General features: G+C 40.4%; 1 protein-coding gene across 1 annotated transcript in view; it reads right to left on the bottom strand.

The window, feature by feature from the left end:
• Nucleotides 1–6,517: 6,517 nt before the first annotated feature.
• Nucleotides 6,518–14,125, bottom strand: part of LOC138642126 (collagen alpha-4(VI) chain-like) — a 303,123-nt gene continuing 295,515 nt past the window's right edge. The window contains exon 44 of the mRNA XM_069730063.1: nucleotides 6,518–10,443. Within this exon, the coding sequence (XP_069586164.1) occupies nucleotides 10,277–10,443 (167 nt within the window). The 3' untranslated portion in view covers nucleotides 6,518–10,276. The remainder of the gene's footprint in view (nucleotides 10,444–14,125) is intronic.

Below are 14,125 nucleotides of genomic sequence, written 5' to 3'. Positions count from 1 at the left end.
GCCAACTCATGGTACATGAGGAGCAATTTCAGCCCACTAGAGCAACCAGCAGCAAAGAATCACATATCTGCAGGCTGGACTAAAAACCAAATAAAGCAAAACACCAAAACAGGAAAATCCAAACTTAGCTTGACCAGAAGGTTCTAGGAGCAGGGGGCAGAGGTAACAAGACACACTGGATACATTGATAACCGGCGAGGAAATGCCAGCAAAGCCAGGTTAAATAGGAAACTCCCATATCCTGATGGAACAGGTGGAACCCAGAGACCCAGGAAAGACAAGTCACCCAGTACCATCAGTAACCACCAGAGGGAGCCCAAAAACAGAACTCACAACACTGGGGCACTGCGACGGACATATGGTCTCGAAATCCTCTGTGTCCACCAGGCGGAAAGGCAGCATTTTTGCAGCCAACAGCTTGCAGATGGTGAAATTCAAACTCTTAGCTTTGTCATGGCTAGGAGGAAATGGTCTTTTACTTGTCCACATCTGAGGGACCGAGAGCTGGCTGCCATGCTTAGATGGGGTTGAGTAGGGTGTCCCCGGTAAACTGCTGGTCTGTGAGGAAGGTGCAGACGGAGATATTATGTTGCCTTGATCAAAATGTGGTGGTCTCGATGTCGGAGAGTGCTCAACACCAGCAGGTGTTTCCACTTGCAAATGTGCTGACGATCTGCCTATCACACTGGCTGTTGCGGGTAAAGAGGTGGAAGGTCTCCGTCCAAAACCATGTGCGACTGCTGTCCCCACAGTTAGAGAGGATGAAGAGGCCACGGATGCACTTGATGGAGCAGACGGTGGTTGGCCCGGCCCACTAGGCCGCATTGTAGCACAGTGAGCTTCCCACTGCAACTTATGCCTCATATCCATGTGACGGTTCATGCATGAAGTACTCAAACTATACATTTTTTGGCCTCTACTGAGATTTTGGTGACAAATCTTACAGACAACATGAGTTGGGTCATCCTTTGCGATCTCAAAAAATGCCCAGGCTATGCAAGGCTTAGAGCCCGTGCGACTTGAAGAGCCACCACAATTTGTGCTCAGAGGCATAGTTGTGGTTGAGGATGCAGTTGTTGACATGCTTCCAGTACTCCGTCTCTGTCCAGGAAGGTCGTCACTAGCATCCTCCTCTACCTCCTCTGCTGACCTCATGGACTGGTGGACTGTGGGTTGACAGTAAATGGGGTCTCCAACCTCATCATCATCACCCTGTGTGATCTCACACCAGTCGTCCTCAGAGCCAACCTCTTCCTTCCCTGACCGAAAGTCAAGTTTTCATTCCAATCAGGTATCTCAGTCTCATCATCATCTTCCTCATTGTCTCCAACAACAGGAGTTACAGTTTGGGAACGAGGGTCTACATTATGCTCAGAACCTCCTTCATCTGGGCCTGGATCTGACTCACAAAGATTCTGGGCAGCAATGCAGATCATTTCCTCATCTGGATTCACAGAATCTCTGGAGCAGACCTCTGATTCCCAGTATGAGTAAACAGCTCTGAAGACTCAACCATCTGTGTTACCACATACTCAGATGGGCGGCTGGAGACTTGGGAGCTGTGAGGAAGCAAGTGCGATTGGAGTGACACCTCTGAGGACTGGAGTATTTGTGATGTTGAAGTTGAGATGGAGGAAAGCCCACTTGAACGAGCAATTGATATATGTTCAAGCACCTGCTGTTTTTGTGCCTCATCTGGAATTTGTAGCGATGCTCATAGCGATGGTCATAAGAAAGGGATTATATCAGATTGTCCACAAAAAAAAGTAGACATGTTACTTTGGCTGGAAGATGGTCTTTCTTCTGCAGATGCTACTTTTGCTTTACCACCTACCCCACGGACACAACCTTTTTTTCCCTTTCCAACACACCTATTCCCCTTTCCACCAGCAGCAGGCCTTTTGCCACTCATTTTGGTGCTTAACTCTGTGGCAACTCTGTAGTTGTTGGCACAAAAAATGATGGATGGAAACCGAGCAGAGCTGAGTTGCCAAACTGTGGTACTAGCCCAAAATGATTTACTGGGTTAGATGCAGTAAAAAATTATTAGATACACAGGCGGTGTAGCTAGCTTAACAGGCGGGCTTCTCCGCTGACGTGCAGACACTGCTACTAGGCCCAAAATGATTTACTGGGTTAGATGCAGTAAAAAATTATTAGATACACAGGCGGTGTAGCTAGCTTCACAGGCGGGCTACTCCGCTGACGTGCAGACACTGCTACTAAGCCCAAAACAATTTATTGGGTTAGATGCAGTAAAAATTTAGATACACAGGCGGTGTAGCTAGCTTCACAGGTGGGCTACTCTGCTGACGTGCAGACACTGCTACTAAGCCCAAAACGATTTACTGGGTTAGATGCAGTAGACATTTAGATACACAGGCGGTGTAGCTAGCTTCACAGGTGGGCTACTCTGCTGACATGCAGACGCTGCTACTAAGCCCAAAACGATTTACTGGGTTAGATGCAGTAAAAAATTATATACACAGGCAGTGTAGCTAGCTTCACAGGTGGGCTACTCCGCTGCCGTGTTGACGTGCAGACACTTCTACTAGGCCCAAAATGATTTACTGGGTTAGATGCAGCAAAAAATTATTAGATACTCAGGTGGTGTATCTTGCTTCACAGGCGGTCTACTCAGATGACTACCAGACAATGCTACTAGCCCAAAAGGATTGGCTGAGCTAGATTACACCAAATGCTGTGACAAACACATGCATGGCACTGGCACAGACCTGACTGGCAAAAAGTGCTATGAACTGCTGTAACCTACCCTGAAAAGGGCTGATATTACAACTAGTCCCGACTTCCTAAACCTATCTCTCTCTATCTAACTGAAAATTCGCTCGCAATTCACACTCTAATACTGCATAGCGCCCACAGCAGCGGTGCCGTCTAACACTAAGCTGAAGCAGTGAGAAAATGGTGGTGACAGAGAAAAGGCTGGTTCTTATAGGGCAAGGACATGTGACATACACATCCAATGACACATGCCCCTGCTTGTGTGCATCACATGCACTTTGCTGTGTGTGTGTGTGCACTGCTGATAGGCTGAGAGACTGCACCGCCCCATTGTAAATGCGGGAAAGAAAGAAAAAGGAGATCGGCGTTATTTCAGCACAGATCCATCCCTCGCCTCTCCCCCCCCCCCCCGCACACTATACACTGAAACAGTCTATTAACATTGATAAACAGTTTTAATGTGAAAATCAAGTTAGGCTTTTGGTGAACGAACAGTTATCGAACAGAAACTCGAACAGCCGAATTTTATGCAAATTGTTCAAGTTCATCGAACGACTCGAACACCGCCCAAAACAGCTTGAATTTGAAATTGGCGAACAGTCGACTCGAACACCATGCATCTCAAGTCCTGACCTTTTTTCTTATCTCAAGAAACCACTTTAAAAATGTTTTGATTTTAGGACCATTCATGATTGGTAATTTATGAATAATTGCCATCTGAAGTTGCTCACCACATAAATCAGTATAAAACAAAAAAAAACAAGATTAGTATACCATTAAAATGTATCTCTTAATACCTTTTTAATCTTAAAGGGACTGTTTCAACATTGATCTTCAGGATTGCACTGCTTCCTTGCATCCCAACTTCCTGCTTGCTAGGTAGTGGTGGGTTCCTGCTTGATTGACAGTGCAGACCAGCAGCATTAACCTATCACTCGCCCGATCTGTGTGCTCTCCGATGCTGCAAGCAAAGGCAGCAGTGAAGGTGACCTGATCCAGCAATCCAGTCGGCTTCAGAGAAGTGATTACATGCTCTGTAGAATACATTGTGCAAGTGCTTCATGTCTTACTTCTGGGACCTTCCACCAATGATAGCTTACAGTAGTGTCCAGTAAAAATGGCAACAAGCAGCAAACAATAACATTAAAAATCCATCTATTCTTTAGGGCAGAGAATGTTTTTCATAAAAAGTAAATTGCAAGGTTGCTTGTTTTTACAAACATTTTGTAATTTTATCAATTTATAATTTGGAGAATAAACATTTAAGAGGCTCTTTACCTTCCCAACATCTGTAAAACAAATTGGTCATCACGTTGACATTTCCACATTTCTTTTCCTTAGAATTTAACATTTACAACTTCTAGTGTGGAAAACTATGACTTTGCTTTAGCAAACATTGAATTATTGATTTGACAATACTATGTCGCATCTGGTTTCTTTCTTGTAACACTTCACTGAACAAAAATGTTGAACCTATCAAGGTTTCTCACATTTTTGATTATTCTTAAAGTGACCCTTCTGGTCACAGTCACAATAAAAAAAATGGAATGGCTTGTGTGCTCCACCTAGTCTTAATAGCCATTCGGTTGAATCCTTAGCCATTTGGAAACCAAATGAGTCTGTAGAGTATTCAAGGGATCCAGTCAGCGACATTGTGTGAGATCCAATGCCATTTTCCCAATTATCTCACTTTGGAATGGACATGCAGACAATTAACGCTGACCCTTGCTCTTCGATGGATCAATTTTTGCGCCTTCATTTACACTTAATCACTATGATTCCATGTGCCATGGAAAGGTAGAATTATCCCTAGGATTAACTGATAGTACTGTACTATGGCCGATAATTGAAGACATGTGTGAGGATCTGAGGTTGTGGGTTATAAAAATCACCTAGGCATGTTAAGGATGCAACAATTTTTTATTCCATACTTCCATGGTTATACCACCAATCCAGGTAGATGGAAAAAATACAATGTTCTCAGTCCACAAGATCCCTTCCCTGGGGCGATAGTCCCACTGTCCCTGTATCAGGAGATACTCACTGTCTCTCAACTTTTGGTTGACCAACGGATTTCGTATCTCCCGCCATTGTAACCTGTAGTCACATTCCAGGCTCCTCCAAACAACAACTATCACAACCAACGTCCATGTATCCAGGATCAACAATCCTTAAGCAAATTTGTTAAATCCAGACAACAGATCCCTCAAACGTAGCAGGAGGATCTAGCCCAACCGGCAGCCAATCTTCAAAACTCCATAGCCCATCTATTCATCACAGCTTGGATTCTCTCCCTTCGAAGTCACTCCAACAGCTGCCTGATTCAACCCATGTGTCTTTTTCTCCCTCCCCTTTAAACATTTTTCTTTAGCTCACAGAATGAAGCATATTCCATCACATGGGACTGCAAGTGAGACCCCCTGTGGTGACGGCTCCCCTGGGTCCACTATCTCCGTCCACACAATGGGCCTAGGCTGGAAGAACAATGAATTGAGACCTTGAGATACAGAGGGGATTGATAAGATGATTGCTTTAGGGTATGTGCACACGTTCAGGTTTTTTCGCGCTTGTGTCGCGTTTTTTCGTGATAAAAATGCGATAAAACCGCATTAGAGACTGCAGACATATGCATCCTATCGATTAGAATGCATTCTGCAATTTTTGTGCATATGATGTGTTTTTTTTCCATGAAAAAAACGCATTGCGGTAAAAAAAGCAGCATGTTCATTAATTTTGCAGATTTTCGGCGTTTTTCCCGCTATTCTATGCATTTGGGAAAAAACGCACAAAGAACGCAAAAAAAACACGTAAAAAATGCATGAAAAAACGCGAAAGAAAAACACATGCGGATTTCTGGCAGAAATGTCCGGTTTTTGTCAGGAAAATTTCTGCAAGAAATCCTGACGTGTGCACATACCCTTACATTTACCTTTAACAATCTACTGTCTGGCCTAAAGGTACCGTCACACATAACGATATCGTTGCTTTTTGTGACGTAGGAACGATATCGTTAAGGAAATCGGTATGTGTGACAGCGACCAATGATCAGGCCCCTGCTGGGAGATCGTTGGTCGCTGAAGAAAGTCCAGAACTTTATTTCGTCGCTGGATCTCCCGCAGACATTGCTGGATCGGCGTGTGTGACACCGATCCAGCGATGTCTTCATTGGTAACCAGGGTAAACATCGGGTAACTAAGCGCAGGGCCGCGCTTAGTAACCCGATGTTTACCTTGGTTACCAGCGTAAAAGTAAAAAAAAAAAACAGTACATACTTACCTACCGCTGTCTGTCCCCGGCGCTCTGCTTCTCTGCACTCCTCCTGCACTGGCTGTGAGCACAGCGGCCGGAAAGCAGAGCTGTGAGCGTATTCCTTTGCTTACTGTCACTGAATGTAAACATTAATTACTGAGGATGAACTGAGGAGCAAGCAAGTCACTAATAAAACACAGCAAGAAAATATTTAATAAAACATAACAATATCAACGCAATCAGTGCTCTGTGCTGGAAAAAGTCTCTATCTCTTAGAGCTGTGGACTCCACACTATGTCCATTTGTGCTATAGTCTTTAGTAAGTGGCCATATCCTCACACTATGTAAAGCTTACAATCCTTAAATATACTGTATACAGTTCATTCATTGTTTCAGTACCTTATTAGTTATATTACTGTATTCAACCTGTGTAGAAATTCTAATATGAATGTTATTTTAAAGCCATGGTGCGTGATGACTTTACAATGAGTGAACAACACTAAATAAAGAAAGAGCAAAGACTAAAGAAACTCTCCAATACTTTATTCAGAGCAAAACAGATGCAAAAATATAATTGTACACGTTATTTGTACAACAGACATTATTTAGAATCTTGAGCACCATTCCTACATAATTAAAAAACAAATACACAGTTTTTCCGTTTTCTTTAATTATTTAAAAGATATTTGTGGCCCATAGAAAATGTTTGCATGACCGCACAAGTATAAAGAATTGCATAGATTTAAGGCTCAGTTCACACTTGCATTAGCTTGATGTTTGTGTTAGTTTTTGACAGTCAAAATAGCTTAGCATGCTACACTGTTTCATCGAGAAAAAACTGGAAACCTGATTGACCTAAATTAAATCTGAGAAGAAGGGACAGATCCAAACAGATCAGCCATTTAGGTAAAGGATATCTGTCACTGTAAAAATAAAAAATCAGGAAAAATATATAATTGTACCGTGTTAGATAGTAGATAGAAAAATAATCATAATTGAGAGTCCTCAGTGATTGATAGTATTTAATGAACGAACTGAAAAGATGATAACAGATGTAGCGATAAATATTGGTAAAGCTTGCTATGTGTTATTTCCTTTTCCATGTGGATAGTTCTGATTCACGTTACTTGTCTTATTACTGCATTATTCCTGTGCCCTATTGTGTATTATTATTATGTTTCATTTTTATAGCGCCATTTATTCTGTATATAAATATGTGACTCTTCAGATTTTGTGTTATACTATACCTGATGTAGACGCCCTAGTGGTCTGGATAGCTGCTATTTGCTGCCATCTTTTCAGTTCACCCATTAAAAGGTATCAACCACTGAGGATTTTCAATTTCGATTATTTTTATTAAACAAAATACAACCCTAAACTATGAGTGGATAGCGGAAGTAACAGAGACTCCATGGATGTAATTATTATCTTACTTTCACTCCCTCCCAGAAAGCCTACAAATTTCTAGAGTTGGGCGAATTTGTTCGGATTCGGTTCCGAATACGATTGGCAGCGAATATTGTTTTTGGAATATTCGTCAAACACAGCCGAACATCATTATAGTCAATAGGAGTAGAAATCACCAAATATGTTCTGTCAGTAGGGTACCAATATTGCACGAATATGGCAAATTCCGATTCGGTGATAAAATCCAAACAAATTCACTTAACTCTACAAATTACCCTTTCCTCCTTTGTTAATTTAGCATCTAGAAGTCCTATATACTATAGCATTGATCTTAGAATTCCCGAGGATGTGATACAATGCTTAGTTCCTGACATTTGCTTTTTTACTACTTTGGAGAGAACGAGAATTAAAGAGAATCTGTCATTTTATACCCAAAACCAATGACATGTGTAAAGGACCTTTAGTGCTGATTAAATCCTTATAATTTTTGTAGAAATTTGGTTTTAGAGAAATTAATACGTGAAATTGTACAGTAATGAGTTACAAGTGCAGTGGGTGGCCTTGCACCTACAGTTCTCCTGTCTCCCGAACTATTCCCTGCCCTCTTCCTGCCTCCTGTCTCTCACTGACAGGTCACTCAGGTTTCAGTGACCAGTGAGTCGGAGCCAGGAGGCAGGCAGGGGGTGGGAAATAGGGAAAGAGGGCAGGAAAACTGTAGGTGCAGGGCCACCCACTGCACCTGAATCTCATTAGCATACAATTTCAGCTATGGATGTCTCTAAAACAGCAAAACAGATGTCTACAAGAAATTGAGGACTTAAACATTAAAACGCCTTTATATACATGCTATTGGTTTGGAGTAGAACAGGTTCTCTTTAAGTGATGAGAATTACACTGTTTTGACCTCTATACCCCTTAGACCCCAGGAATATTCAACATTATCCATAATCCTAGATCACAGTGTATAACAGATATCACTATTAACCCCTTCGTAACCCTAGACCAGGGGTGCACACCTCCACTCCTCAAGGGCCACCAACAGTGCATGTTTTCAGGATTTCCTTAATATTGTACAAGGTATTGGAATCATCACTTGTGCAGGTGATTAAATTATGACCTGTGTAATACTAAGGAAATCCAGCATTTTTGGTGGCCTTTGAGGACTGGAGTTGTGCGCTCCTGCCCTAGACCAGTAGGTGACTCTGAATAGACCACTCTAAGGGCTCACTCAAACCTGCGTATAACACAGCCGAGTGCTATCCGATGATTTATTGGATAGCGCCTGGCCAAATGTTATGCTATGGGGGACTTCAGATCTCTAATTATTTTCTCATGCCGATTCTGTATGAGAAAATAATTACAGCATGCTGCGAGGGCATCCGATAATCGGATCGTGAACACCTATAAAAGTCTATGGGTGCAAATGGAACATTGGACAGCACACAGTTATCATCTGAGTGCAGTCCGATATACGCTCACAGGGACAATGAAGAAGATGGAGCAATTAAGTTCTCCATCTTCTCCGCACCTCTGACAAAGTTTGATCTCAGTGTCATTAGCAATTTTCTCGCAACAGAGAATATACGGCATTGTGAGTGAGCCCTAAAGGACTGTTATGGACAATTATGGTTAGACTCTCCTCATTTTCACATAATCACAATAATTACTAGCAAATCTGATGAAGATCAACGGTAAATGCTAAAAAAGTGTTTGAGGATTGTTTTGTGAATGTTCTCATAAACAGTTCCTTGATGAGCAGACATGGAAGAGACATGTTTTCACTAATCAAAAAAATACCTTTTGCAAAAATGAGTAATATAGAGCATCTGAAAGCTTGAACAGTAATTATAACTGCGGGAATTTTGTCATCTCTACAAGGAGCACAAAAACCTTGGAATCTGCATCTTTTACAATCCTGAGTTTGCTCCCATGATAGAGGTAATAAAGGGCTTATGACGAACCATAACAGATGTGTTGTCCTGTAAAATCAGTTGCCAATGTTGCCAATGTGAGCCAAAAATTAAGCTTAAAACTAATTTATGTGAAAGAGCAGCAATAGTTTTCTATATAGAAAAACAGAAAAAAAATATCAACCCCATATAATTACAAAATTTGGCTATAGCAAAAAATTGTGGGGCTAAAACTTAACATATAATGATTATTAATGAATATATTAATCATTATTAATGATTATATTGATTATATTCAAATCATTCAAACACGATAAAAACATTCATAAAACACACTATAAAAAACAACAAAAAGATCTGGAGGTCTAGAAAACCGCATGTATAGTACAAGTTGTGGCCAATATCGGGTGAAGCTTCAATATATACGGTTTTATAATCTGCTCACCAGCAATCTGGAGATTCTAGACATCCAGATCTGTCTGGTGATTTTCATAGTGTGTGTCTTATAAATGTTTGCATCTTGTTTGAACGATTTTAATATAATTGTCATTAAATGTTAAGTTTTAGTCCCCCAATTTTTTGTTATAGCTTAAAACCAATTTGTATACATTACACATTCCCACAATACGATTTCCTTCAAGAATCTCATGGATGTAATGTAAAATACCAGTTCTGAAATAAATGATCCTTCTGTAGACAACAAATAGGTGAGTAAAAACTTTGAGGTTTAAAAACAAAAAGTGCAGTTTAAAGTGACTCAACATTTAGGTTTTCCTATCTTAATTTTTTAAATAAAAAAAGTTAAAATACATACAAATGTTCAACTACACATTTTACAATTGTTTTGGCACTGGTAGCAAAGTTTACTTTTAAAACTAAATTTATTGACAGTACAAATGTGAGATATCTTCAAATGATTGCATATTTCTTGGCAGCTCCTAAGCGCACACAGGTCTCCGGAAGCCACTTTACGATGAGCAGGTGACCTCACATTGCTCTTGAGTTTCGAACTGATTTTTATTTCCCCCGCAGCCTCCATACCAGAACTGGGTACATTCATTCAGGTCTGAGTTGTACCACCACTTCAGTGCATAGTCCTGACAGTCTCCTTCTTCTTGTTTTAATGTGCAGATTTCTAGCAATGAAAAAAAAAAGGCCCTACATGTTACGATATTTTTTCAACATTTAAAAAAGATCATAGATAAATAAAATCTCAAATTTTAGAGAAGATCCAACATGGCATATTGGATTTTCTACTTGCTGCAAACACTGCTCTAGTTTTGGCTATCAGACTATATTGGAAAGGGAATATGACCACCCTGGAGCACCTTCCAGGAAGAGACCATCATACATATTTTACCTATATTGTATTCATGCATTGTGCAATTTTTTTCCATTGCTGATGTTTATAGCATTGTGTCCTTAGAAGTGATTACTTTACCAGATAGAATCTGCTCAGCACCCAAAGGTGCCTAATATAGTACACCACGTTCCAAATTATTATGCAAATTGGATTTAGGTGTCATAAAGATTTAATTGTTTTGTTTTTCAAATAAACTCGTGGATGGTCTTGTGTCTCAGGGCTCAATGGATCACTGAAATCAATCATAAACACATGTGATATTTAGTTTTCCAGGTGATTCTAATTAAAGGAAAGCTACTTAAAAATGATGTTCCACATTATTAAGAAGGCCTCAGATTTCAAGCAATATGGGAACTAAAAAGGATCTCTCTGCGCCTGAAAAGCGTTAAATAGTGCAATGCCTTGGACAAGGTATGAAAACATTAGATATTTCACGAAAACGTAAGAGTGATCATCATACTGTGAAGAGATTTGTGACTGAAACAGAGCACAAACAGAGTTCATGGAGTTAAAGGCATAATGAGGAAGGTTTCTGCCAGACAAATTCATTGGATTAAGAAAGCAGCTGCCAAAATACCATTACAAAGCAGCAAACAGTTATTTGAAGCTGCTGGTGCTTCTGGAGTCCCTTGAACCTCAAGGCGTAGGATCCTTCAAAGGCTTGCTGTGGTGCACAAACCTACTATTCGGCCACCCCTAAACAGTGTTCACAAGCAGAAACGGTTGCAGTGGGTCCAGACATACATGAAGACTAATTTTCAAACAGTCTTGTTTACTGATGAGTGTCGAGCAACCCTGGATGGTCCAGATGGATGGAGTAGTGGATGGTTGGTGGATGGCCCAACAAGGCTGCAAAGTCAGCAAGGAGGTAAAGGAGTCATGTTTTGGGCCAGAATCATGGGGAAACAGCTGGTAGGGCCCTTTTAGGTTCCTGAAGGTGTGAAAATGACCTCTGCAAAGTATATAGAGTTTCTGACTGACAACTTTCTTCCATGGTATAAAAAAACAGAAACGTGCCTTCAGGAGCAAAATCATATTCATGCATGACAATGAACCATCTCATGCTGCAAAGAATTCCTCTGATTCATTGGCTGCTATGGGCATAAAAGGAGATAAACTCATGGTGTGGCCACCATCTTCCCCTGACCTCAACCCTATAGAAAACCTTTGGAGTATCATCAAGCAAAAGATCTATGAGGGTAGGAGGCAGTTCACATCAAAACAGCATCTCTGGGAGGCTATTCTGCCTTCATGCAAAGAAATACAAGCAGAAACTCTCCAAAAACTCACAAGTTCAATGGATGCAAGAATTGTGAAGGTGATATCAAAGAAGGGTTCCTATGTTAACATGTAACTTGGACTGTTAGGATGTTTTGGAGTTAAATAGCTTTTTTGTTCAGTGAATGTGACCTCCTAATGCTGCAAATTCCACAAATGAGCATTTTCAGTTCTTTAAAACATATCAAATGTTTAGAAATTCTACTGTGCCTAATAATTTGGAACAGTGCATTTTGCGTTTTTATTCATTTTGGAGATTATACTGTTATCATTGGGAGGTTTATTCAATAAAATTCGATGTATACTCTAACGGGTGATGACTTTTATTAGACTAACTCATTTGCACCGACCATTTAGGAAAATCCGAGAAAAATATCATTTGCATAATAATTTTTTAACATGATGTAGATTTGTCCTTCACTTAGAATATTCTTCTCAAGCTAAGGCCTCATTCAGGTGACGGTAATTTTTCATGTACTGTATGCAAAAAGATGTCCACGTTCATCAAGTTTGATTGGTTTTAGTTTTTACCATCAGTATTTCACCAGTGACTTTAACGTATGAAAAAAATCAGTAAATTCATTACAAAACTTCTCCTATACTTTGCAATGTTAATCATGGACTTCACACTGCTGTAATCCGTGGGCTGTCCGTGATTTTTATAGACCCATAGACATATAAGGATAATTTTGATCTGTGACTCCAATAAAAAAATAGACGTCTGTGATTTTCTTGCTGACAAGTGTTCTGTAAAAACACACACATCTGAATTGCACCACAAACTTTAAATGGAACTTGCATAGAACAAAAAACCTCACCAGCACCTCCATACAGTGTGAACAGGTGCACGCTGCAATGACTGCATAACATGCAAAAAAAGAGAGGGACACAACAGCACTCTGTAGGGACCAATGTATACGCAACCACAAGATATGACATTATTGCTGAATAAAAAGTAGTAAACAATTTTTTAAAAAATGTAAAAAGTACTTACGAAAAAAATGTTCTTCGCACATAAATTTGCCAATTCATGTGTGCCCATCAACCATGGCAAGGTGACACTTCTCTGATAGGTCCTATCATCCTAAACACCTGTTCACATAGGTTTTTTGCTCTATGCAGCTTCTCCCTGGAGGTTGTAACTACCTCCCTTCTGACTCTGCACTCCTCCCATCAGCCCAAGTGTGTTTTTAGTTAGTACTGGTTCCTAACATCCCATTTAAATTTGTAGGTTTATATCCCAAGAGAGGCATGTTTGCCCATTCAAACTGTAGTCTTTTAGCTCAAGAGAGACATCTTTAGGATGATAAGTGTCACTTTGCTGTGGTTGATGGGCACACATGAATTGGCCAATTTATGCACTAAGAACCTTCATTTTTTGTAAGTACTTTTTAAATTCTTTTTACATTTTTAGTACAGTTTATTCAGCAATAATGTCAGATCTTGTGTTTGCATATAAATTGGTCCCTGCAGAGTGCTGCTGTGTCCCCCTCTTTTTTAAATGGAACCTGTCACCAGGTTTTCCCAATGTAAACTAAGACCACCACCTTTAATACCTATTTTACAGGAGTATAGCAAACTGTATAAGTCCTTAACCCCCTCTACAGATCCTAAAAAATATATTTTATAATCCTCCCATACGGCTTGGTTTGGTCTGATTGGCGTTGATGGTCTTGCTTTGATGCCTCCTTTATACCCGCAATCGCCATCCTTCTTGCTTTCTTCATGTGGACGAAATGTTCTATGTCAGCCACAAGGTCCCTCAATCTTGCTCCTGCACAGGTGCACTTGTCTCTGTCCTACTGAGGGAAGAGCACAAAACTGTAATGTGCATGCGCCGGAAAAGATGAAAGAGCGCCGATGACCCGGAAGTAAAGTCAACACATACGAATTCCAGTACTTAGTGTGGATGACGTATGATGCGTCATCCATATGAAGTAGGTCAGGAGGACGTCAATTTCAGGGATAAAGGAGGCATCGAGGCAATATCAGTCATTGGACTGGACTGCATTTTATGGGGGATTTTAAAAGGTATTTTTTGGGAACTGCAGAAGGAAATAGGAACTTATACACAACTTGACAGGCTTCTATAAAAGACACATTAATGGTGGTGGCCATAGTTTATATTGGGAAAACATGGTGGCAGGTTCTCTTTAAAACATGTTTGTTGTAGCCA

Source organism: Ranitomeya imitator, chromosome 6, assembly GCF_032444005.1.
Source record: "Ranitomeya imitator isolate aRanImi1 chromosome 6, aRanImi1.pri, whole genome shotgun sequence".
Taxonomy (NCBI): Eukaryota; Metazoa; Chordata; class Amphibia; order Anura; family Dendrobatidae; genus Ranitomeya; species Ranitomeya imitator.
Note: the sequence above shows the minus strand (reverse complement) of the source record. Positions and strands in the feature narration are given on the sequence as shown.